This window comes from Pan troglodytes, chromosome 6, assembly GCF_028858775.2.
Source record: "Pan troglodytes isolate AG18354 chromosome 6, NHGRI_mPanTro3-v2.0_pri, whole genome shotgun sequence".
Lineage (NCBI taxonomy): Eukaryota > Metazoa > Chordata > Mammalia > Primates > Hominidae > Pan > Pan troglodytes.
This window is the reverse complement of record NC_072404.2, coordinates 85,307,774-85,333,164: the sequence shown is the minus strand read 5'-3', so window position 1 is coordinate 85,333,164 and position 25,391 is coordinate 85,307,774. Positions and strand designations below refer to the sequence as shown.

General features: G+C 48.7%; 2 protein-coding genes across 8 annotated transcripts in view; one reads left to right on the top strand and one right to left on the bottom strand.

Annotated features, from left to right (window-relative positions):
• The window catches only part of LOC134810458 (uncharacterized), a 106,410-nt gene extending 96,303 nt beyond the window's left edge, over positions 1-10,107 (bottom strand). For 2 of the 5 annotated variants that reach the window (XM_063814562.1, XM_063814564.1), the window contains exons 1-3: positions 9,721-10,070; positions 6,406-6,575; positions 992-1,050 (exon numbers count right to left, since the gene is read on the bottom strand). The gene's annotated coding sequence lies outside the window, so the exon portion shown is untranslated. Of the gene's footprint in view, positions 1-991; positions 1,051-2,351; positions 4,920-6,405; positions 6,576-7,498; positions 7,708-9,720 lie in introns of those variants that run through there. The other 3 variants (XM_063814561.1, XM_063814568.1, XM_063814563.1) reach the window with 3 other exon arrangements.
• Positions 10,108-10,171: 64 nt separating this feature from the next.
• LOC107976168 (general transcription factor II-I repeat domain-containing protein 1) overlaps positions 10,172-25,391 on the top strand; it is a 32,561-nt gene continuing 17,341 nt past the window's right edge. The window contains exons 1-5 of one of the 3 annotated variants that reach the window (XM_054655846.2): positions 10,172-10,535; positions 17,247-17,284; positions 17,793-17,873; positions 18,988-19,077; positions 20,451-20,634. In XM_054655846.2, coding sequence (XP_054511821.2) covers positions 10,213-10,535; positions 17,247-17,284; positions 17,793-17,873; positions 18,988-19,077; positions 20,451-20,634 — 716 coding nt within the window. In that variant the 5' untranslated portion in view covers positions 10,172-10,212. The remainder of the gene's footprint in view (positions 10,536-17,246; positions 17,285-17,792; positions 17,874-18,987; positions 19,078-20,450; positions 20,635-25,391) is intronic. The other 2 variants (XM_016958845.3, XM_016958846.3) reach the window with 2 other exon arrangements.

Sequence of the window (25,391 nt, the reverse complement as noted above, 5' to 3'; positions counted from 1 at the left end):
ATTATTATTGAGGCGGAGTCTCATTCTGTCACCCAGGCTGGAGTGCAATGGCATGATCTCAACTCCCTGCAACCTCTGTCTCCCAGGTTCAAGCAATTCTCCTGCCTCAGCCTCCCGAGTAGCTGGGACCACAAGTGTGCCCCACCACACCCAGCTAACTTTTGTATTTTTAGTTGACACAGGGTTTTGCCATGTTGGCCAGGCTGGTCTCGAACTCCTGACCTCAGGTGATCTACCTGCCTCAGCCTCCCAAAGTGCTGGGATTACAAGCATGAGTCACTATGCCCAGCCAAATTTTTAAATGGTCCACTCTGCCTTCATTTTATAGTGAAAAAACTCATTCTGGTGACTTGAATTTTGAAAATAGCAATTTTCAGACATTCAGGTGAGACCACCTGGATATCTCCAAAGTCATCTTTTTTATAAGATAAATATGCAAAAGTCACTTTTCCCCCAAACCAGCTCAATTCTGTTTCTGAATCTTGGCTGAACTGTCCCACAGCACAGCCAGAAGCAGCTTGCATCATCTTAAACCTTTCTTCTCCCTTATAACTGAGCCCCAACAAATATACACAGATACACAACCCCAATCAGTAAACAAGACTCTGCCCACTTCAACATTCCTTCCATGAGTAGAGAAAGGCCTTCTGTTCCTACCCCCTACACTCAAACTACCCACTGTGTTATTCTTCAAAATCAACCCAGAATAATCTTTCTAAAGGACAGATCCACATTATTTTAAGAGAGAAGTGCTATGAGACCATTTAATGACTGCCACTGCTTTTGTAGGATCTAAGGCCTTCCTCCACTTGGCCACCCAAGTCTATCTATGCAATCCTGTAATGCCCACATGGCACTCCTCACTCCACACAGAATAGGTGAGGTATGTGAACATGTGAGCATACTTGACACCTCCCTGCCTTTACTCATATTTGAAACACGTTCCCTCCCTTCTGGATGCACAAGTGACTTATTGGGGTGTGCCACCTACCTCCTGAAGCTGGTTTATCAAGTTGTAAATCTTCATGTGTTGAATTCATAAGATTATGTCTGAAAGGTGAAAATAAATAATATTCATAGGCAATATTCAGCAAAGTAATATCCACTAGTACACATTTAACATTTAATTACCAAGGGTGGTTTTGAAAAGAAAAGACATGCTGGGCACAGTGGCTCACACCTGTAATCCCAGCACTTTGGAAGGCAGAGGCTGGCAGATCACAAGGTCAGGAGTTCGAGACCAGCCTGGCCAACATGGTGAAACTCCATCTCTACTAAAAATACAAAACTTAGCCGGCCATGGTGGCAGGTGCCTGTAATCCAAACTACCTGGGAGGCTCAGGCAGGAGAATTGCCTGAACCCAGGAGACAGAGGTTGCAGTGCGTCAAGACCATGCCACTGCACTTGCATCCTCGGTGACAGAGCAAGACTCCATCTTGGGAAAAGAAAAAAAATTAAGAAAAGACAATCTGGATGCTTGAGCACAACTAAATCTTCATTTGAGGTTTCTATAGAGTAACAAAAACAAAATAATAATTGAAAATTGTCTCATAACATGCTTCACGGAGCATGTGTTCTCACAAGTAAAGTGGTAACTTTGCAGCCCACAGGTCTTTGAAGCATATTACAAAAATCTTAAATGGGATCCTTTAATCTCACATTGCATTCAAGACTATCTTCCTCTACACATCTAGAGAAACAATCATATATTCCCACATATGCTATAAAAATCTCAGGCCTAAAAGCAAGACATGGAAATTATTATTTTTAGCAAAAGTAGCAGAAAATTGTGAAAGAAAATATCAGTTACATGCCAGTCAGGTGCGGGCAGTGTTCATGTTTCAAAAGGTAACACTGGCATGACTGACTCAATGTTGGACCCAGATAAATTAAAAAGTGATACATAAAAATACATATAATAGGCCAGATGCAGTGGCTCAAGTCTGTAATACCAGCACTTTGGGAGTCCGAGGCGGGCGGATCACAAGCTCAGGAGTTCAAGACCAGCCTGGCCAATAATGGTAAAGCCCCGTCTCTACTAAAAATGCAAAAATCAACGGGGCATGTTGGTGGGTGCCCGTATTCCCAGCTACTCGGGAGGTTTAAAGAATTGCTTAAAGCCGGGAGGTGGAGATTGCAGTGAGCTGAGATCACGCCACTGCCCTCCAGCCTGGGCGACAGAGCAAGACTCCTTCTCAAAACAACAACAACAACAACAACAAAAAAAAACATAAAATAACTCAAACTTAATTAAATATAACCCTAATGGTGAATGAATATTTGTCAACAATAACAAAGATATATTACTCAGAACAGAGATAAGAGTCCAACAAGAATCCAAGAGTCTTACTTTTTAATCACAAAATGAATCCTTTCCTTTGCAAGTAATATCCTCTCAAGGCCAGGAACTCCGTAAGTAGATAGCCTTCTTAAAAAACATTCCTGGCGGGGCGAGGTGGTTCATGCCTGTAATCCCAGCACTTTGGGAGGCTGAAGCGGGAGGATCACCTGAGGTCAGGAGTTCGAGACCCGCCTGGCCAACATGGTGAAACCCCAACTCCACTAAAAATACAAAAGTTAGGCAGGCGTGGTGGTGTGTGCCTGTAATCCCAGCTACTCAGGAGGCTGAGCTAGGAGAATTGCTTGAACCTGGTAGGCACATGTTCATTGAGCCGAGATCACACCACTGCACTCCACCATGGGCAACAAGAGCGAAACTCTAGCTCAAAAAAAAAAAAAAAAGAGAAATATCCCATTGCTTTAAGGCAATGTAGACACAGCCAGACTTTCTACAAAAATCTGAACCACATTATAAAGCCAAAAAAAATCACCGCCTAATTTTATTTAATACATTTAGTACTACACAGAAGAGGCAATATTTTCAAAACATAAACATTAGTGTAACCTAATTGGACTTTTACAAATAATTTTTTAAATAACAGAAGAAGATTCTCGTGAACTGCAACATTTCAGCGAGCATTTATTTACTCAAGATTAAAATAATACAACAGCTATAAAGAGTCAAGAGCTGACCAGGTGTGGTGGCTCACGCCTGTAACCCCAGCACTTTGAGAGGCCGAGGCAGGTTGATCACCTGAGGTCAGGAGTTCGAGAGCAGCCTGGCCAACATGGTGAAACCCCGTATCTAACTAAAAATACAAAAATCAGCCGGGCGAGGTGGCACTCGCCTGTAGTTCCAGCTACTAGGGAGGCTGAGTCGAGAGGATCGCTTGAACCTGAGAGGTGGAGGCTGCAGTGAGCTAAGACGGTGCCACTGCACTCCAGCCTGGGTGACAGAGCAAGACTCTCTCTCAAAGAAAAAAAAAAAGTCAAGAGCATGGGAAGTATTAAAATCAAACATAATCAACGGTCTCCCATCAGAACAGCTCCATTTTTTTGCTATCATTATGTGTTAATGTCTATTTGCTAAACATTGATATCTGTACTAAAGTTTCAAGTGTACCATATAACACATTAGTGCTGACTTAGGTTTAATATCCTTTGCTGTACATTAAACTTCAGTATCATACCTATATATCACAACAAAACTATCTTTCTCTAAGGTAATTACCATTAATATTGCTTTAAAATTATGAAATGTGAAGATTGTTTTTGTAATTTCACAACAGCTGAACGTTGTCTTTAAACAAAATAATCTAATAAATCACCATCATAACAAAAGCCCCACAACATTAATGTTTCACCTTATAAAAAGCATTGACATTTATAAAATTGTCAATTTATAAAACTGTAATAGCAAATTATTTTTACTCAGAATAGTACTAAATTAACAATATAATAAAAACATAGTACCCTAAAACTTAAATAATTTTAAAAAAATCATTACCATTATTCATGAAATTAAAAAATCTTCCAAAAAATAAAAAAAAAAACATGGGCCAGGTGTGGTGGCTCATGCTTGTAATCCCACTTTGGGAGGCAGGTGGATCACCTGAGGTCAGGAGTTCAAGGCCAACCTGGCCTACATGGCAAAACTCTGTCTCTACCAAAAATACAAAAATTAGCTGGTATTAGCTGGGCGTGGTGATGCACACCTGTAATCCCAGCTACTTGGGAGGCTGAGGCAGCAGAATTTCTTGAACCAGGGAGGCAGAGGTTGTAGTGAGCCGAGATAGTGCCACTGCACTCCAGCCTGGGTGACAGAGTGAGATTCTGTCTCAATCAATCAATCAACCAACCAATAAATCGTAAGAAGGAAGCATTTACCATGTATTTATATGCCCGGTATTATGTGAAACACTTTACTATCTTATCACATCTTCGGGATAGATATTCAGTTCTCATGAACACAAAAGAGGATACTAAGGCTCAGAAAGGAGAAGAGACGTGGCCAGGCTGTGTCCCCAGAGCCTATGATCTCACCACTAGGTTACAGTGCTTCCAAATCGCACGTTATGAGGTTTTTGCTTTAAAATGAACCAATAAAAAAGGCAAAAAAAGGCATAAGCTATTAAAAAGTAGGAGAAACACTGAAAGAACCTTAAGCACATAACTAAAAATATTATGGAAAAGTTATTAATTCATTAGCAAATTTACTCTAATTCTAGACTTTCATTGAGGGGTATGTTATATTACTCATGATGAAGAAAAAATGTTCGCTTCGAGTATATTAACATAAACACCAGCCGGACGTGGTGGTTCACGCCTGTAATCCCAGCACTTTGGGAGGCTGAGGCGGACGGATCACGAAGTCAGGAGATCGAGACCATTCTGGCTAACATGGTGAAACCCCGTCTCTACTAAAAATACAAAAACATTAGCCGGGTGTGGTGGCACATGCTTGTAATTCCAGCTACTCGGGAGGCTGAGGCAGGAGAATCGCTTGAACCTGGGAGGCGGAGGTTGCGGTGAGCCAAGATCGTGCCGTTGCACTCCAGCCTGGGCAACAAGAGTGAAACTCCATTTCAAAAAAAAAAAAAAAAAAAAAAAAAAAAGCATAAACACCATTAATACGGTTTATCATGTTTAAATGTTCACTTAAAGCACTTCAGTTAAAATTCTGCATATCACACAATTCTATAGCTTGCTAGTAGATTGCAAAGTAAACAGTCATTCAAATAAAAATGGCAAAACACATGATGTTTTTTGCCAGTTGTTGCTATTTTTAGGTGAGCATTTGCTATATACCATCAAAGAGATGACAACAACAAATTGCTAATTTCTTTCATCATTATATAAAGGTGGCTTTAGGATAGAATAGTATAAGGGCAAGGAAGAATTTGAAATCTAACGTCAACTAGGTAGGTAATGCGTCAAGATAAAAGTAGAGACAATAGGGGCATCTTGATGAATATCGAATTTTTTTTTTTTAGACAGAATTTTGCTCTTTTTGCCCAGACTAGAGTGCAATGGTGTGATCTTGGCTCACCACAACCGCCACCTCCCAGGTTCAAGCAATTCTCCTCCCTTGGCCTCCTGAGTAGCTGGGACTACAGGCATACGCCACCACGCCCAGATAATTTTGTGTTTTTAGTAGAGAAAGGGTTTCTCCATGTTGGTCAGGCTGGTCTCGAACTCCCATCTCAGGTGATCCACGTGCCTCAGCCTCCCACAGTGCTGGGATTACAGGCGTGAGCCACTGTGCCTGGCCAAATTAACAAATTTAACAAAGCAGATTGAGAGAAACAATTAGTTTAAAAAAATAAAAAATGGCCTGGCGAGTTGGCTCATGCCTATAATCCCAGCACTTTGGGAGGCCGAGGTGGGTGGATCACAAGGTACAGAGTTCAAGACCAGCCTGGCCAAGATCGTGAAACCTTGTCTCATCTAAAAATACAAAATTAGTGGGTCGTGGTGGTGGGCACCTGTAATCCCACCTGCTTGGTAGGCTGAGGCAGAGAATTGCTTGAACCTGGCAGACGGAGGTTGCAGTGAGCTGAGATCGCACCACTGCACTCCAGCCTCGGTGACAGAGTGAGACTCCATCTCAAAAAACAATATATATATATACGTATATATGATATACGTATATATATAATGTGTGTATATATACGTATATATACGTATATACACGTGTATATATGTATATATGTGTGTGTATATATACATATGTGTGTATATATGTATGTGTGTGTATATATACGTATATATGTGTGTATATATATACGTATATATGTGTGTGTATATATATACGTATATATATGTGTGTATATATATATGTATATATTCAATTAAATCCCTAAGATCCAGGGATTTGCAATAAATATGTAAATAAATCCCAAATATCTATGCTGAACGTTTAAAAGAAATGCTAATTGATAATTAGAGAAATACAACTTTTCCTTAGCTTTCTAGCAATCTAGAAACAAAGAATGTTTCTAATATTTAGACAGACACTACAAAGTACCTTACAAGGAGAGACATGTAAGGATGGCATGACTCACCAGCAGCCCTGGGCTTGTCCACAGTACCCCCATGATGAACAGTAACTCCATTGTGTAAATGCTCATGAACAAACTATCACAGGACTTTTCCAGTTTAGACACACCATATTTTCTTTCAGACAATTCTTCAACTTGTTTACGTAGATCAGCAATACAATTATTCCATTTCTCTGAAAATTGACCAAAAGTTGATTCTCAATACATCCCTATGTCAGAGCAGCAATAACATATAATGACTTATTTTCTATATTTTACATCCTAACAAACCATATCATTTTACTGCTTTCGAAAAAAATTTTCCCCTTTTTGGTGGTTCTTAGAATTACTTTAAAGGGAGACTATAACAGAAGTTTTAAAGTTTAGTACCTCTTTTTAGCCTTTTAATTCTGAAAAGCAGGAGGGCAGAGAAGATCAACCAAATTAAACACAACAGCAGGGAGGCCACAATGAGGAGGTCTCCAGGGGTCTTTTAGCATACTTCCTAAAACATGTCTCAGCTGTGTGGAAATAAGATTTTACAGTGGTGGTGGTGCGGGCCTGTAATCCTAGCATTTCAGGAGCAGAGGCAGGGCAGATCGCTTTGAGCTAAGGGCAACACGGTAGAAACCCCCCTCCCCTCCCCCACCCCCCAGTCCCACCCCCATCTCTACCAAAAATACAAAACTTAGCCAGGCGTGGTGGCAGGCGCCCGTAGTCCCAGCTACTTGGGAAGCTGAGGCAGGAGAATTGCTTGAACCCAGGAGGCGGATGTTACAGTGGGCCGAGACCACGCCACTGCCAGCCTGGATGACAGAGCAATACTCCGTCTCAAAAAACAAAAACACAAGGTTAAGAGGGACCCCAGACCTTACATATACAAGTTTAACAGGGACCCCAAAGCAAAAAATCCCAACCCTTTTTCTCCCAATCATTGAAACACCAGGAGGGTGTAACAGTTTTGTAGCCTAGCTGTAGTAGGCTGATGCCCCCAAGATGCCCATATCCTAATCCCGGGAACCAGTGAACATGACCTTATATGGCAAAAGGGGCTTTGCAAGTATAATGAAGTTAAGGGTCTTTGGCCAGCTTGTCCCGGCAGGGTTTATGTACTCACCTGGATCCTTGTAAGAGCACAGCAGGTGATGGAGAGCGGTGGGAGGTGTAGTGATGAAAGCAGGAAACTCGAGTCATTCCAGAAGGGCAGCACAAGCTAAGGAGTACAGGCCGCCTCCAGGGCGAGGAAACAGATTCTCCCGCAGAGCCTGGGAAGGCACTGACCCTGCTCCCACCTTGACTCAGTGGGACTGATTTTAGAATTCTGGCCTTCAGAAATGTAAGGGAATACCTCTGTGCTGTTTTAAGCCACTAAGTGTGTGGTAATTTATTGCAGCAGCAACGTGAAGCCTCAAAACCCACCTGAAGGGGCCAGGCGCAGTGGCTCACACCTGCAATCCCAGCACTTTGGGAAGCCGAGGTGGGCAGATCACTTCAGGTCAGGAGTTCCAGACCAGCCTGGCCAACATGGTGAAACCCCGTCTCCACAAAAAATACAAAAATTAGCCAGGTGTGGTGGCACATGCCTGTAATCTCAGCTACTCAGGAGGCTGACACATGGGAATCACTTGAACCCGGAGGGGGCCGCGGGGGGAGGGGGGAGGGGTGATGGAGGTTGCAGTGAGCTGAGATTGCGCCACTGCCCTCCAGCCTGGGTGACAGAGTGAGATTCCGTCTCAAAAAAAAAAAAAAAAACCCCACCTGAAGAAGGTTTCCAGTTCTGCCAGCAGTCCCCCACCCAACCCCCAGAAGCAGACATTCCTTTGCTGTGGGCCATGAACAGGCAGAAGGAAGCGCCTCCTCATGGCAGAGGCCTACCCAGAAGAAACCCAAGGGAAGGCACTGCCGGGCCAGCCCCTCTGCCAAAGCCATTTTCTTTTTTCTTTTCTTTCTTTTTTTTTTTTTTTGAGACACAGTTTCACTCTGTCTCCCAGACTGGAGTGCAGTGGCACAATCTCGGCTCACTTCAACCTCTGCCTCCCCAGTTCAAACGATTATCCTGCCTCAACCTCCTGAGTAGTTGGGATTACATGAGCGTAGCACACCTAGCTAATTTTTGTATTTTTAGCAGAGACAGGGTTTTGCCATGTTGCCCAGGCTAGACTCGAACTCTTGGCCTCAAGTGATCCAGCTGTCTCAGCCTCCCAAAGTGCTGGGATTACAGGAGTGAGCCACCGCACCCAGCACTCGTCAAGGTCTTTGATGGCAGGTTTTTCCAGGTGATCAGTTCTTGTCTGGTCTGGCTCTGTCCCACTCTCCCTCTCACCAAGTTGGAACCCCTAGCTAGTTTTCAGAGGGGAAGAATGTGTACCCCAATCCCAACTTGGTATGGTTCAGATCTCCATTTAACTCATGAAGCCTGGCTGCTCCCCAGGTCCTGGAGAAAAAAAAGGGTCTCGCTGCAGGTATGATACAGGACGGGCCTATCCCCAGGACCCGCCTGTCCCCAGGACCCTGTAAGAGGGAAGCCCAAATTCCCACCAGGTTGGGAGGGCTGGGGAAGGGAAAGTGTTATGGTAGCCCCAAGACTAAAAAGAGGCAGCAGAGGGAGCAGGACAGTGCTCCCAGGTAACTCATGCCGCTGCCTGAGTGAGGTGAGGGAAGAGTGCACCCACTGACGTCAGCGGGCAGAGAGGCGCGCTTCCAGGGCGGCTTTTCCCCTCGCTTCTTGCCATTTTACTCTGATCCCCTCCAGGTGAGCCTGCCCACTTTGGGCCCAGGGTTGCCGCTGGGGCCTGTACCCAAAAGCAGCCCCCCATGGCCATGGCCCCAGGAGTGGGGCAGAGCAGGGAGGAGTCCTGGACAGAGGAGACGCAGGGGCAGGAAGGAATGGGCCTCAAACTCCAGGAGGGGGCCCTTCTCATGGGTCCTGCTTTCTGGCCTCTCCTCTCTTACCCCTGGGCTGATCACCCTGGGAAGAACTAAGCCAAGGTTTCTCACCCTCAGGTCCGAAGGGTTCAATTACCAGGCCCTTAGGGAGGTGCGAGCCTCCTGGAACGATGCAAGGTGCCTGGCCTAATTTTTATATTTTTAGTAGAGATGGGGTTTCACCATATTGGCCAGGCTGGTCTCGAGTTCCTGACTTCAAGTGATCGGAATGCCTCGGGCACACAAAATGTTGGAATTACAGGCGTGAGCCAACGCGCCCGGCCAGCCCTATTTATTTAAGCCTATACATTTTGCACTTGTTAAAAGTATTTGAACATACAATTACCATGTTTTCTTTAAGCGGTCCCTCCCTGTTGCACACTTGGATAGTTTATTTTTTTAGACAAGGTTTACCTCAGTCTCGCAGGATGGAGTGCTGTGATGGGATCATAGCTCACTGCAGCCTTGAACCTTGGGGTTCAAGTATCTGGGAAGCTGAGGAGGGACTACAGAGATGGGGTCGCGCCATGTTGCCCAGGCCGCTCTTTAACTCCTGGCCTGAAGGGATCCTTCTGCCTCGGCGGAGCCCGGACATAGTTTTCTAGTTTTGACCTACAGAAACACTGTGCTGGGTCGGAGTTTGTCAACTACCCTTCTCCAGCCAGCAACACACAGAATATGGCGGGGAAGTCACGGTCACCAGGCTCCAAACCGAGAAGAAAACAGCCCAGCTCCAGGCACTGTAGCGTCACTGTGACGTCGCCGAAGGCCGGCGCTATTACGTCTCCGAAGGCCCGCGCCTGTGACGTCAGCGGAGGCGCGCCCCTGTGACGTCGAAGAGGCCCGCCCCTTCTGTAGAACCAATCGGAACTCGAGGCGCGGCGGCTGGGTATTCCAGGAGAGCGCATGCGCAGACGCGTGGCCACAGACTGCCGGTCAGTGTCAGCAGGCGGCGGGTTAGTGTCCGCAGGCTCCGACCCGGCCGCCGACACCAATAAGCTACAAGGACGAGCTAAATTACCACTGCCTGTACTACTGCTACCTGCGCGACTTCCCAGCCTGCGGCGTAGGGCGCAGCAAGGGCCTGACGCTGAGCGAGTAGGCGCTGCGCACCAAGCGGCTGTGGCCTGGAGGGCACGGTCGGGCAGAAGCTCCTCAGTGGCCACCACAAGCCCGCTAGCTCCGGCTACAGCCCTTGCCGCACACTCGCGTCACCTGAGCCTGTGTAGGTGCGCCCCCCCAACTCCTCCCCCAGCCAGGTCCCGGGGACACCGGCAGCGTCCCCCACCGCCCGGCGCCGCTCATTCTGGGCAGGATCGGCCCCGTCTGAGGCTACACCGTATTAGGGAGCTGCACCCCTCGGCTTGACCTCTCATGGCCTTTGCAACAACATCAAAGCCTTTGGAACTTTGTAGGGGGTACGAGGGGCTAGGAAACCAAGAAAACATCTCTTTAAAAATATAAGCGATCGGGCCGGGCACGGTGGCTCACGCCTTTAATCCCAGCACTTTGGGAGGCCGAGACAGGTGGATCACGAGGTCGGAAATTCAAGACCATCCTGGCCAGCATGGTGAATGCCGTCTATACTAAAAATTAAAAAATTAGCCGGGCGTGGTGGCGGGCACATGTAATACCAGCTATTCGGGAGGCTGAGGCAGAGGCAGAGAATTGCTTGAACCCGGGAGGCGGCGGCTGCAGTGAGCCGAGATCGCGCCACTGCACTCCAGGCTGGGCGACAGACCGAGACTCCATCTAAAAATATATATATATATATATACATATATATATATATATGTATATATATGTATATTTGGAGCCCGGGAGGTTGAGGTTACCGTGAGCTGAGATTACGCCACTGCACTTCAGCCTGGGTGACAGAGGGAGACCATGTCTCTAAAAAAAATTACATGCGAGTGAGAGCTTTTCTTCCAGTGCTCATGCTCAGACTGAAGAAAGTAATTGGGCCGGCCTGGTAACTCACGCCCTTAATCCCAGCACTTTGGGAGGCCGAGGTGGGCAGATCCCTTGAGCTCAGGCGTTCCAGACTAGCTTGAGCAACATGGTGAAATTCGGTCTCTACAAAAATACAAAAAATTAGCTGGGCGTCGTGGTGGGCGCCTGTAGTCCCAGCTACTCAGGAGGCTGAGGCAGGAGAATGGTGTGAACCCGGGAGGCAGAGCTTGCAGTGAGCCGAGATCGCGCCATTGCACTCCAGCCTGGGCGACAGAGTGAGACTCCATCTCAAAAAAAAGAAAATGGAAACTTTTGCCAGTGATTCCCTTCCTTCAAACTAATGATAAGGAAATGACGCTGTTCTGTTTTGTTTTCTTTCTGCATGTTTTTTTTTCTTTTTTGAGAGAGGGTCTTGCTCTGTTGCCCAGGCTGGAGTGAGGTGGCGCAATCATGGCTCACTGCAGCCTCGACCTCCCAGACTCAAGCAATCCTTTCCCCAGCCTCCCAAGTAGCTGAGACTACAGGTGTTTACTACCACAGTTGGCTACTTTTTGTATTTTTTGTAGAGACAGAGTTTCACCATGTTGCCCAGGGTGGTCTCAAACTCCTGGGCTCAGCTATCCTCTACCCTCGGCCTCCCAAAGTGCTGGGATTACAGGCGTGAGCCACTGTACCTGGCTGATGCTGTTCTTTTCAAATGCATATTTACTTTTTTTTTTTTGAGATGGAGTCTCACTCTGTCTCCCCAGCTGGAGTGCAGTGGTGCAATCTTGGCTCACTGCAGCCTGGTCTTGAACTCCTGACCTCAGATGATCCACATGCCTTGGCATCCCAAAGTGCTGGGATTACAGGTGTGATCCACCACACGTGACGATTTTGCTCATTTTAGATACTAGAACTTGTTAATTAAAAAAAATATATATTTTTTGAGCTGGAGTGCAGTGGCATGATCTCGGCTCACTGCCACCTCCGCCTCCTGGGTTCAAGTGATTCTCCTGCCTCAGCCTCTCGAGTAGCTGGGACTACAGGCGCATGCCACCATGCCCAGCTAATTTTTGTATTTTTAGTAGAGACAGGGTTTCGCCATGTTGGCCAGGATGGTCTTGATCTGTTGACCTCATGATCCACCTGCCTCAGCCTCCCAAAATGCATGAGCCACTGCGCCCAGCCAAAAAAAAATTTTTTTTGAGGCAAAATCTCACTCTGTCATGCAGGCTGGAGTACAGTGGCACAGTCACAGCTCACTGCAGCCTTGACTTCCTTGACTCAGGTGATTCTCCCACCATAGTCTCCAAGTATCTGGGACTACAGGTACACGCCACCACACCTGGCTAATTTTTGTTTGTTTGTTTGTTTTTTGAGATAGAGTCTCACTCTGTTGCCCAGGCTGGAGTGCAGTGGCGTGATCTCGGCTCACTGCAAGCTCTGCCTCCTGGGTTCATGCCATTCTCCTGCCTCCACCTCCTGAGTAGCTGGGACTACAGGTGCCTGTCACCACGTCTGGCTAAATTTTTTGTATTTTTAATAGAGACGGGGTTTCACCGTATTAGCCAGGATGTTCTTGATCTCCTGACCTCGTGATCTGCCCGCCTCAGCCTCCCAAAGTCCCGGGATTACAGGCATGAGCCACCGCGTCCAGCCCACACCCAGCTAATTTTTTTTTTTTTGTATTTTGTAGAGAAGGTGTTTTGCCATATTGCCCAGGCTGGTCTCAAACTCCTGGGCTTCAAGCGATCTTCCAGCCTCAGCCTCCTGAAGTGCTAGGATTACAGGCATGAGTCACTGCTCCCAGCCTTTTTAATTCAATTTGAATTATAAATGTGATCGCTATAGAAAATATGTGTATTATTTATCTGCTGCTATGTAACAAATTACTTCAGACCTAGTGGCTTAAAATAAATACTTAGGGCCAGGCACAGTGGCTCATGCCTGTAATCCCAATACTTTGGGAGGCCAAGGTGGGCAGATGGCTTGAGTCCAGCAGTTTAAGATCAGCCTGGGCAACATAGTGAGACTCCATCCCTACAGAAAATGCAAACATTAGCCAGGCGTGGTGGTGCACACCTGTGGTCCCAGCTACTCAGGAGGCTGATGGGGGAGAATCACTTGAGCCTGGGAGGAAGAGGTTACAGTGAGCCAAGATCACACCACCGCACTCCAGCCTGGGTGACAGAGTGAGACTCTGTCTCAAAAATAAATAAATAAATAAATAAATATATAAAATACTTACTTAGGATCTCCATTTCTGTGGGTCAGGAATTCAGGAGTGGCATAGCTGGGTCATTTGGGCTCAGGGTGTCTCATGACATTGCACTCAAGCTGTCCACTGAGACTGCAGTCACCTAAAGCCTGTTTCCAAGATGGCTCCCTCATGTGACTGCTGACAGGAGGCCTCAGTTCCTGTTACATGAGCCTCTCTACAGGCTGCTTAGGTGTCATGGTGTGACAGCTGGCTTTCCCAAGTGAGTAATCAAAGAGTGAGCAAGGAGGAAGCCACAGTACCTTTTATGATGTAGTTTGCAAAGTTGCAAGCCATCACTTTTGCTTTTTCCTATCTGTCAAAAGGGAATCACGTAACCCAGCTCACATTCAAGGGGATAGAGACTGGGCTCTGCCTTTGAAGAGGGTATCAGAGAATTTGGGCACATATTTTAAATGACCATACTATGTTTAATTATTGCAAGTACGGTCACTGTAGAAAAATTGGAAAATAGGGACAAGCAAAAAAAAAAAGTCACTTGTAATTCCATGAATCAATGGATAACATTACTAGTTGGGTGTATATAATTCCAATATTCAAAATATATATTTTCTCAAAATATAAACACACTATATGTACTGTGGTGTAATCTGCTCTTTCACTTAATGTATTGACTATATTATAAAAAATACCTTTCATTTTCATGTCAAATATTCTTTCCTTTTTTTTTTTTTTTGAGACGGAGCTTCGTTCTTGTCACCCAGGCTAGAGTGCAATGGTGCGATCTCTGCTCACTGCAACCTCTGCCTCACGGGTTGAAGCGATTCTGCTGCCTCAGCCTCCCTAGTAGCTGGGATTACAAGCATGAGCCACCACGTCGAGCTAATTTTTTTTTTTTTTTGAGACGGAGTCACTCTGTCACCCAGGCTGGAGTGCAGTGGTGCAATCTCGGCTCACTGCAAGCTCTGCCTCCTGGGTTCATGCCATTCTCCTGCCTCAGCCTCCCGAGTAACTGGGACTACAGGTGCCCGCCACTACACCTGGCTAATTTTTTGTATTTTTTAGTAGAGACAGGGTTTCACCGTGTTAGCCACGATGGTCTTGATCTCCTGACCTCATGATCCACCTGCCTCGGCCTCCCAAAGTGCTGGGATTACAGGTGTGAGCCACCAAGCCCGGCCGAGCTAATTTTTTTTGTATTTTTAGTAGAGACAGGGTTTCACCATGTTACTAGGCTAGTCTCAGACTCTTGACCTCAAGTGATCACCCACCTTGGCCTCCCGAAGTGCTGGGATTACAGGCGTGAGCCAACGCTCCCGGCCTAAATGTTTTTTCTTTATTTATTTGAAGAAGTTCTTTATATGTGAAGCTCATTAACCTTTTACCTGCCACGTGGAGTGTGTCATTTGTCTTCTTGTTTTTGATTTTAAAAAACTATTCATTCCTAGATGGGCATTACCCTTATTAAACAACGAATAGAATATGTGATATCCAATGATACATTTAAAACAAGACAACCAATATCTTGATGTACATAAAGACAAACTTCAGAAGACAAATATTAAATGTTTTAACATACATTTGAATAAACTTTACTTACAAATTATTTAACTGGAAAAGGAATTTGTGTTCAAAAAATGTTTTCACTGATGGAAAAATAAATCTAACAAAACCAATATGTGAAAACATTGATTTACAAAGCCAAAATATATTATATCTTAGTTTCATTTCCTATATACCCTCAATGAGGTCCCCTCTTTTTTTTTTTTTTAACGGAGACGGAGGTCTCACTATGTTGTCCAGGATGGTCTTGAACTCCTGGCCTCAAGTGATCCTCCTGCCTCGGCCTCCCAAAGGACTGGGATAACAGGGCTGAGCCACTGTTCCTGGCTGAGGTTCTCATTAAAAGAAAATAGGCTAGGCGCGGTGGCTCACACCTGTAATCCCAGCACTTTGGGAGGCCGAGGCGGGCGGATCACGAGGTCAAGAGATCGAGACCGTCTTGGCCAACGTGGTGAAACCCCGTCTCTACTAAAAATACAAAAAGTAGCTGGGCGTGGTGGCAGGCATCTGTAGTTCCAGCTACTCGGGAGGCTGAGGCAGGAGAATGGCGTGAACCCGGGAGGCAGAGCTTGCAGTGAGCCGAGATCGTGCCACCGCACTCCAGCCTGGATGACAGAATGAGACTTCGTCTCAAAAATAAAAAAAAAGAAAATAAAGGCCAGGAGCGGTGGCTTATACCTGTAATCCCAGCTCTTTGGGAGTCTGAGGCGGGTGGATCACCTGAGTTCAGGAGTTTGAGACCAGCCTGACCAACATGGTGAAACCCCATCTCTACTAAAAATACAAGAAATTAGCTGGGCCTGGTGGCAGGCACCTGTAATCCCAGCTACTCAGGAGGCTGAGGCAGGAGAATCGCTTGAACCTGAAAGGCAGAGGTTGCAGTGAGCTGAGATTGTGCCACTGCACTCCAGCCTGGGTGACAGAGCAAGACTCTGTCTCAAAATAAATACACGCCCATGCCAGGCCGGGCTTGGTGGCTTACTCCTGTAATCCCAGCACTTTGGGAGGCCAAGGTGGGTGGACCTCTTGACCCCTGGAGTTTGACACCAGCCTGAGCAACATAGTGAGACCCTTGTCTCTACAAAAAATAAAAAGTTAGCTGGGCGTGGTGGCTGGTACCTGTGGTCCCAGCTACTTGGGAGGCTGAGGTGGGAGGATTGCTTGAGCCTGGGAGGTCAAGGCTGCAGTGAGCTGTGATTGCACCACTGCACTCCAGCCTGGACAACAGAGTAACACCTTATCTCAAAAATACAAACATGAGGCCAGGCACGATGGCTAATGCCTGTAATCCCAGGACTTTGGGAGGCTGAGGCAGGCAGATCACCTGAGGTCAGGAGTTTGAAACCAACCTGGCCAACATTGTAAACCCCGTCTCTACTAAAAATACTAAAAATAATTAGCCAGGTGTGGTGGCACATGCCTATAGTTCCAGCCACTCAGGAGGTTGAGGCAGGAGAATCACTTGAACCCCGGAAGTGGAGGTTGCAGTGAGCCAATATTTGTGCCATTGCATTCCAGCCTGGGCAACAGAGCAAGATTCTGTCTCAAAAAAAATACATGGATGCATATATACATATACATACATACTACATGCGTACATACATACCAACACCAGGTTCAATGCCTGTCCTGAGTGCCCACCAGACCCTGCCCCCAGCAATCAGCTTGGCTACCATCCACCAACACCCCCCAAGCATGTTCTGACCTCTTAGGAGCAGGGGTGGGCCGTTTCTCCCAGAATCCCCAAATCATATCAGGCCTCTCCCCGCAGTTCTCTTGGAGGGAGGGAATTAACCAAATCATCCGTCCCAGGGTTCCTGCCACCTTCATTCCCCAGCCCCCTCCCCAGATTCTGAAGCCTTTCCAGGCCCTGCAGGTCTCAGTCTCCCACAAGCAGTGATCAAAACCCCACTGTGTCAAGCTCAGGAGCCCTAGAGCTCCCAGATGGTTAAGAAGGGGGATCCCCAGATGGTTCACCCCAGGACAGTGAGCACGTACCTGGCTCGGCCAACCCTGGAAATTGTGGTCCCTGGAGACAGCGCATGGGGAATCTGTCTTCCTGGTGGAGATGGGGAGCACCATCCTGGGGGCCAGGGGCCAATGGGGACAGGGATGCCTTCTGCAGTGGCGCCCGCGGTGGGCCCCGACCGCCTGGAGGGGCAAGGCTGGGGCAGGGTGGCCCTGGACTTGGCTGACAGGTGTCATTTCCTGCTTCCCTTCACAGGTCAGACAAGGGCAGCATGTCTGAAGACTGCGGGCCAGGTGAGAAGGAATAGGGCCCACTGTGTGTGTCATGGTCCGGGAGGGCAACCACCAGCCCTACCCGGCAGCCTTGGCGGGGAGCTCAACTCAGCCCATGAGCCTGGAGTGCTAACGAGCCTCCTCTGCCCACCTGCATCTCCCAGGCCTCACAGCGCTGAGGTGCAAGGCATGCTGGGAGCTTACTGGGGTCGGGGACATGGAGAGCTGGGTGCTGGCCATCACCACTGCCTCCTGTTGATGCCTAGACCCAGGCCCCAGGATCTTGGACCAGCAGCCTCCCCTCTAGGGGGTCTTAGTCACTGGGTCTGTAAATTGGAGCCTCTAAGCCTGGCCTGAGGGCCCCCCTGACCTCCAGTTCTGGTCTGGGCAGGAGCCAGGGGACTGACATGACTTGTCCTAGGTAGGGCCTCAATAACAAGTTACAGACACCAGAATGTTCTGGAAAGACTCACTCTGCCCAGTCAGGCTTGTGCCAGACTTGACCAGATCCTTCCTTTCCTCCTTGCAGGAACCTCTGGGGAGCTGGGTGGGCTGAGGCCGATCAAAATTGAACCAGAAGTTCTGGACATCATTCAGGTCACTGTCCCAGGTAAGGGACGGGCGTCTGACCACCCCCTGCAGAAATCAGGGCCGTATCGTTAGCCTCCCGAGGGTCTGCCCTGGTGAAGAAGAGGCCTCCAGGCCACTGTTTCTCTCCGTGGATTCTGAGAAACATCAGGGTATTATGAATGCTTTTTCTGGCCACATCTGTCCCCTGCGTTGAGAATCAGTGTTCTCAGCTCTGACCTTCCAGAAGGTCCTCTCAAACTTCACCTCCCTGGCTTGGCTTCCCTGGGATTTGTGAGGCTGGTGAAAAGAAAAAGGCATGAGCGTGAGAGGCTCTGAGTTGGACCCTACCCCCTGCCAAGCCTCATTTTCCACATCTTCAGAGGAGAGGGTAGATTTGGGCACTGGATCCTCAGTATGGGGTGACTGTCAGAAGCCAAGAGGGTGCCGGGCACAGTGGCTCATGCTTGTAATCCTGGCATTTTGGGTGGCTGACATGAGAGGATTGCTTGAGGCTAGGAGTTCAAGACCAGCCTGGGCAACATAACAAGACCCCCATCTCTACTAAAAATACAAAAAGTTAACCAGATGTGGTGGTGTGTGCCTGTCAGTGTAGCTTCTCAGGAGGCTGAGGCAGGAGGATCACTTGAGACCAAGAGTTGGAGGCTGCAGTGAGCTGTGATCATACCACTGCACTCCAGCCTGGGCAACAGAGTGAGACCCTATCTCAAAAAAAAAAAAAATGACTGGGTGCAGTGGCTCACGTCTGTAATCCCAGCACTTTGGGAGGCCGAGGCGGGCAGATCACCAGAGGTCAGGAGTTTGAGACCAGCCTGGCCAACATGGTGAAACCCCATCTCCACTAAAAACACAAAAATTAGCCAGGCATGGTGGCTCACGCCTGTAGTCCCAGCTACTCGGGAGGCTGAGGAAGGAGAATCGCTTGAACCCAGGAGGCAGAGGTTACAGTGAGCCGACATGGCGCCGCTGCACTCCAGCCTGGACGACAGTGTGAGACTCCATCTCGAACCAAAAAAAAAAGAGAGAAAGAAAAAGACCCTTGCCTGTGGGGAGACTGGGCTGGGTGGTCCCTGAAGGACTGTGACAGGAGTATGACAGGCAGAAGACACCCGTGTCATTTGGAGTTTTGTCTTCAGACGCCTTGCCAACCTCTGAGGAAATGACAGACTCAATGACTGGGCACCTGCCATCGGAGGATTCTGGTTATGGGATGGAGACGCTGACAGGTAAGAAATGGACCTGGGCTGGTGGTGCTTGGGACTCATCTCCCCAGGGAGCAAACGGAAAGGGGTGGGCCAGGCAGGCCCCAGACTTTTCTTGATTTTGACCGCCTCTAGTAGAGGAAACCCAATATATGCCTGACCCCAATCCAAGGCTGGGTTCCTTTTGGAAACCTCAAGTAGGCTCTATTTATTTATTTAGAGACTTTGGAGCAATCTCAGCTCATTGCAACCTCCGCCTCCCGAGTTCAAGCGATTTTCCTGCCTCAGCCTCCTGAGTACCTGGGATTACAGGCACATGCCACCATGCCTGGCTAATTTTGTATTTTTAGTAGAGACAGGCTTTCGCCATGTTGGTCAGGCTGGTCTCGAACTCCTGACCTCAGGTGATCCACCCTCATCAGCCTCCCAAAGTGCTGGGATTGCAGGCGTGAGCCACCACACCTGACCATAGGCCCCATTTCTAACAAGGCCCAGCATGCTTCCCAGGAGCCACCTGTTGGGATTAATTTGTCCGTTTATCCAACAGCTATTTATTGAGCATCTATTGTGTACCAGGTCCTGTGTAAGGGGCTGGAGACAAAGCAGTGAACCAAGCAGAAGTCCCCACCTCCTGGGGTGCACATCCGCCTGTGAAGAGATAGATGGATAGTAAGCAAATAAGTAAAATAGGCAGGCTAAGGTGGCTCATGCCTGTAATCCCAACACTTTGGGAAGCCAAAGCGAGGGGATTACTTGAGGCTGGGAGTTCAAGATCAGCCTGGGCAACATAGAGAGACCCATCTCTTAAATGTTTTGAGATGGAGCCTTACTCTGTTTCCCAGGCTGGAGTGCAGTGGCGCGATCTCAGCTCACTGCAACCTCCGCCTCCTGGGTTCAAGCACTTCTCCTGCCTCAACCTCCTGAGTAGCTGGGATTACAGGTGCCCGCCACCATGCCTGGCTAACTGTTTTGCATTTTTAGTAGAGGCGGGGTTTCACCATGATGGCCAGGCAGGTCTCGAACTCCTGACCTCAAATGATCCTCCTGCCTCGGCCTCCCAAAGAGCTGGGATTACAGGCGTGAGCCAACGCACCCTGACTCAACAAATATTTATTGAGCACCTACTGTGTACTAGGTCCTGTGCAAGGGGCTGGGGAAAAAGCAGTGGACCAAACAGATGTCCCCACCTCCTAGGGTACACATCCTCATGTGGAGAGATAAACAGTAAGCAAATAAGTAATATAAGTAGGGCAAGGTGGCTCACGCCTGGCTCACCTCCCAGGAAGGCCCTCAAAAGGGCTCTGGCAGCTTTGCCCCCTACACAGGCATGAGACACAGGGGTTGAGATTCCTGGCCCTGTGGCACCGGGTGGCCTTACAGAAGCCATGTCTCTGCAGCCAAGGCCATTGGCATCTCGGAGCCCATCAAGGTGCCGTACTCCAAGTTTCTGATGCACCCGGAGGAGCTGTTTGTGGTGGGGCTGCCTGAAGGCATCTCTCTCCACAGGCCCAGCTGCTTCGGGATCGCCAAGCTCTGGAAGATTCTGGAGGCCAGCAACAGCATCCAGTTTGTCATCAAGAGGTAAGGCCTGACCAGGTCCACGGGAGACAGCACCGGGCCTGCTCAGCACCCAGGGGCAGGAGCAGCACCAAATTGCCATCAAGCGATTTTTGTGCCTCAGCCACCCGAATAGCTGGGACCACAGGTGTGTGCCACCATGCCCAGCTAATTTTTTGATTGATTGATTGATTGGTTGATTGGTTGGTTGATTGATTTTATTTTTTTAGAGATAGGGTCTGGCCATATCACCCAGACTGTTCTCAAACTCCTGGACTCAAGCCATCTCCTGCCTGGGCCTCCCAAAGTGATTACAGGCGTGAGCCACTGTGCCTGGCCACTATTTCTTTCTTTTTTTTTTCTTTAGACAGAGTCTCACTCTGTCTCCCAGGCTGGAGTGCAGTGGTGCAGTCTTGGCTCACTGCAACCACAGCCTCCTGGGTTCAAGCGATTCTCCTGACTCAGCCTCTTGAGTAGCTGAGACTACAGGTGCCTGCCACCATGCCCGGTTAATTTTTGTATTTTTAGCAGAGACGGGGTTTCACCATGTTGGCCAGGCTGGTCTTGAACTCCTGACCTCAGGTGATCCGGCCACCTCAGCGTCCCAAAGTACTGGGATTACAGGCATGAGCCACAGCGCCCGGCCTTTGTTTCGTTTTTGAGATCAGGTCTCCCTCTGTTTCCCAGGCTGGAGTGCAGTGGTACAATCATAGCTCACTGCAGCCTCCACCTTCCAGGCCCAAGTGATCCTCCTGCCTCAGCCTCCTGAGTAGCCGGGACTACAGGCATATGCCACCACACCTAATTTTTTTTTTTTGTAGAGTCGGGGTCGCTCTATGTTGCTCAGGCTGGTCTCCAACTCCTGGATTCCTCCCACCTCAGTCTCCCAAAGTGCTGGGATTACAGGCATAAGCCACCCACCAGGTGGAGAACCAGTCTTTAAATAACAGAGTGTGGGAGTAGGGGGCGCCCAGGGCGAAGGTAATTAGACAGCAGAAGAGTCCATCCGGCAAAGAAGCTGCTGTTAAGTCCTGGGGCCACCCAGCTACGCTGGGTAATTATAAGGAAAGCAAGTCTCGAGTCTCGTCTGGACGGGATGAACAGCCTAACCTAGAACAACCCTGACCTCCACGAGGAGGACCTGGTCTCCCGCAGGCCACAACTCCCCTGCAGTTCCCGCCTGCTGCCTGCAGAGGGAGCCAGAGGCTGAGGCTGCACCAGCCCTGCTCCGGCCCCGGGAGGTCACGGTCGGCAGAGTGCGCATTAGCATTCCAGAGCCAAATCCAGCTTCCGGCTCTGTCTCGTCTCTGCTCATCTAGGCAGGAGGGACAGCCGCCTTCAGACGGCGAGAAGGGAGGCGGGAGTGGATCCAGGAGGGCGGTGGAAACCGGAGACACAGTATCGGTACAGGAAGTGCAGAAGCTGTCAACCTTGCCCAAGAGAAGCAAGGCAGAGACCAAGCACGGTGGCTCACGCCTGTAATCCCAGCGCTTTGGGAGGCCCAGGTGGGAAGATCCCTTTAGCCCAGTTCAAGACAAGCCTGGGCAACATAGTGAGACTGCCCCCCACCTCCCATGTCTCTACAAAAAATTTAAAAATTAGCCGGGGATGGTGGTGCATATCACCCATATACCCAGCTACTGGGGAGGCTGAGGCAGGAGGATTGCCTGAGCCCAGAAGATGGAGGCTGCAATGAGTTATGATCATGCCACTGCACTCCAGCCTGGCCAAAAAGCCAGATCCTGTCTTAAATTTTAAAAACAGAGAGAGGAGCAAGGTGGTGCCCCACAAGATGAATTGTCAGGGAAACTTCCATTAACCAGGTAACCTTGACTCCCTCCTGGCTCCACTGCCCTGTGGGGACAGCAGGGACAGGACATTCCTGCCTGACATGCCCAGGGGATAGGGATCAATTACTCCAAACTCAGGGTGGGAGGAAGCTGCTGGGGACAAGGAGGGAGAGCTGGAGCCTGCCCTGCAGCCACTATGGATGTCTGCAGTAATCTCCATCCAGAGGCCGGGCATGGTGGCCTACGCCTGTAATCCCAGCACTTGGGGAGGCTGAGGTGGGCGGATCACGAGGTCAAGAGACTGAGACCATCCTGGCCAACAGTGTGAAACCCCATCTCTACTAAAAGTACAAAAAATTAGCCAGGCATGGTGGCGTGTGTCTGTAGTCCCAGCTACTCGGGAGACTGAGGCAGGAGAATTGCTTGAACCTGGGAGGTGGAGGTTGCAGTAAGCCAAGCTCGTGACACTGCAGGGGGCCTGGAGACAGAGCAAGACTCTGTTTCAAAAACAAAAATAGGCCAGGCGCAGTGGCTTACGCCTGTAATCCCAGCACTTTGGGAGGCGGAGGTGGGAAGATCACAAGGTCAGGAGATCGAGACCATCCTGGCTAACACGATGAAACCCCGTCTCTACTAAAAATACAAAAAAATTAGCGGGGCGTGGTGGCGGGCGCCTGTAGTCCCAGCTACTAGGGAGGCTGAGGCAGGAGAATGGCATGAACCCAGGAGGCGGAGCTTGCAGTGAGCTGAGATCGCGCCACTGCACTCCAGCCTGGGTGACAGAGCGAGACTCCATCTCAAAAATAAATAAATAAATAAATAAATAAATAAATAAATAAATAATAAATAAAAAAATTAAAATCCCCATCCAGGCGCTGGCAGGCTCTAGCCTACAGGGGGCTGGGCCCGGGTCTCCTGGTGCTTGCCTCTGTGGGTCCCAGTTCCTAATCTCGTAGGGCTTGAGATGGAATTCCTCAGTTTCCCCACTCACAGAGGCTGCCCACATCCCGCCCCTGCCTGCGCCCTGGCCCCCACGGACTCATAACTTGGGGCGAACTTCCTGCATCAGCCAGAGCTGGCCAGCCAGAAATGAGTTCTTTTCCTCCTCTTAATTTTCTTCTAGTTGCTTAAGTTTCCTCGCAAAGTCTAATGGGGTCACCCTGGGTCAGGCAGAACAAGATGCTGAGAGATAGGACCAGGTGGGCTGATCTGGGGCTGGTTTGTACCAGCACAGCAGATATGATTGTGAGATGGGGAAATGTCTGAACTGACTCATCAACAGTGGTGGCCCCAGTCTGCAGATCCTCCCCTGCGACCCCCCTGGGAGCCCCCCAACCCCACCCCACCCATGGAAAACAGTAATCTTAACAAATGACATTTGCAAAGGCCTTGTTTCCAAATAAGGCCATATTCTGAGAAACTGGGACTTAGGACTTCAATACATGAATTTTTAGGAATAAAATTCAACCCATCCCACTAAATATATGGAGTAAAAAGTTGAGAGCACCCTACACACAATACACATTCCAAAGGCAATTTCCATCTTCATTCTAGAAGTTTGTCCTTCGAGACCTTTTTCTATTCATTGATTTGTTTATTTATTTGAGACAGGATCTTGCTCTGTCGCCCAGGCTGGAGTGCAATGGCGCGATCTCGGCTCACTGCAACCTCTGCCTCCCAGGTTCAAGTGATTCTCCTGCCTCGGCCTCCGGAGTGGCTGGGATTACAGGGATGCGCCACCATACCACGCTATTTTTTGAATTTTTAGTAGAGATGGGGTTTCACATTGTTGGCCAGGCTGGCCTCGAACTCCTGACCTCAGGTGATCCACCCATCTCAGCCTACCAAAGTGCTGGGATTACAGACATGAGCCACCTCACATGGCCTAGTGAGTAATTATTTTAATAGCGCAGTAGGCCAGGCGCCATGGCTCACACCTGTAATCCCAGCACTTTGGAAGGCCGAGGTGGGCGGATCTCGAGGTCAGGAGATCGAGACCATCCTGGCTAACACGGTGAAACCCTGTCTTTACTAAAAATACAAAAAAAAAATTAGCCGGGCGTGGTGGCGTGCACCTGTAGTCCCAGCTACTCAGGAGGTTGAGGCAGGAGAATTGCTTGAACCCGGGAGATGCAGGTTGCAGTGAACCAAGATTGCACCATTGCACTCTAGCCTGGGCGACAGAGCGAGACTCCGTCTCAAAAACAAAAACAAACAAACAAAAAAACCAGCGTCCTCCCTGCAGATGAGCAGGAGATCGAAGGGCCCGAGAATAAGGTGCTGACCCCCAGCACACACCCACAGAGCTGCCCCCTCCCCAACCAAGCTTTGGCCCAAGGGGAGGGTCCCAATGCCGGGCTTTGGAGTGGTTTTCCAGTGGGTTCACTATTCCCTATTCTCTCCCCAAGGCCAAAGCTAATAAATGAAGTGCTGATCTGCCTCCAAAGCCTCTCCCCAGCCTATTAGATGACAACAGATGTGTATTGTAGGATTCCATATATGGGGGTAAAATGTATTTGCAGTTGAATATAAAAGCATAGAGGCTGGGCACGGTGGCTCGTGCCTGTAATCCCAGTACTTTGGGAGGCCAAGGCAGGAAGATTGCTTGAGCCCAGGAGTTCGAAACCAGCCTGGTCAACATAGTGAGACCTCGTCTCTATCAAAACTAAAAAAATTTTGCCAGGTGTGGTGGTGTGTGCCTGTAGTCCCAGCTACTTAGGAGGCTAAGATGGGAGGATCACTTGAGCTGAGGAGCTGGGGTTGCGGGGAGCTATGATCGAGCCACTGCACTCCAGCCTGGGCAACAGAGCAAGATCCTGTCTCAAATAAATAAATGAATCAACAAATAGAAAAAGGTCTTGAAGGACAAACTTCTAGAGTGGAGATGGAAATTGCCTTTGGAATGTGTATTGTGTACTGTCAACTTTTTACTCCATATATTTAGTGGGATGGGTTGAATTTTGTCCCTAAAAAGTCATACATTGAAGTCCT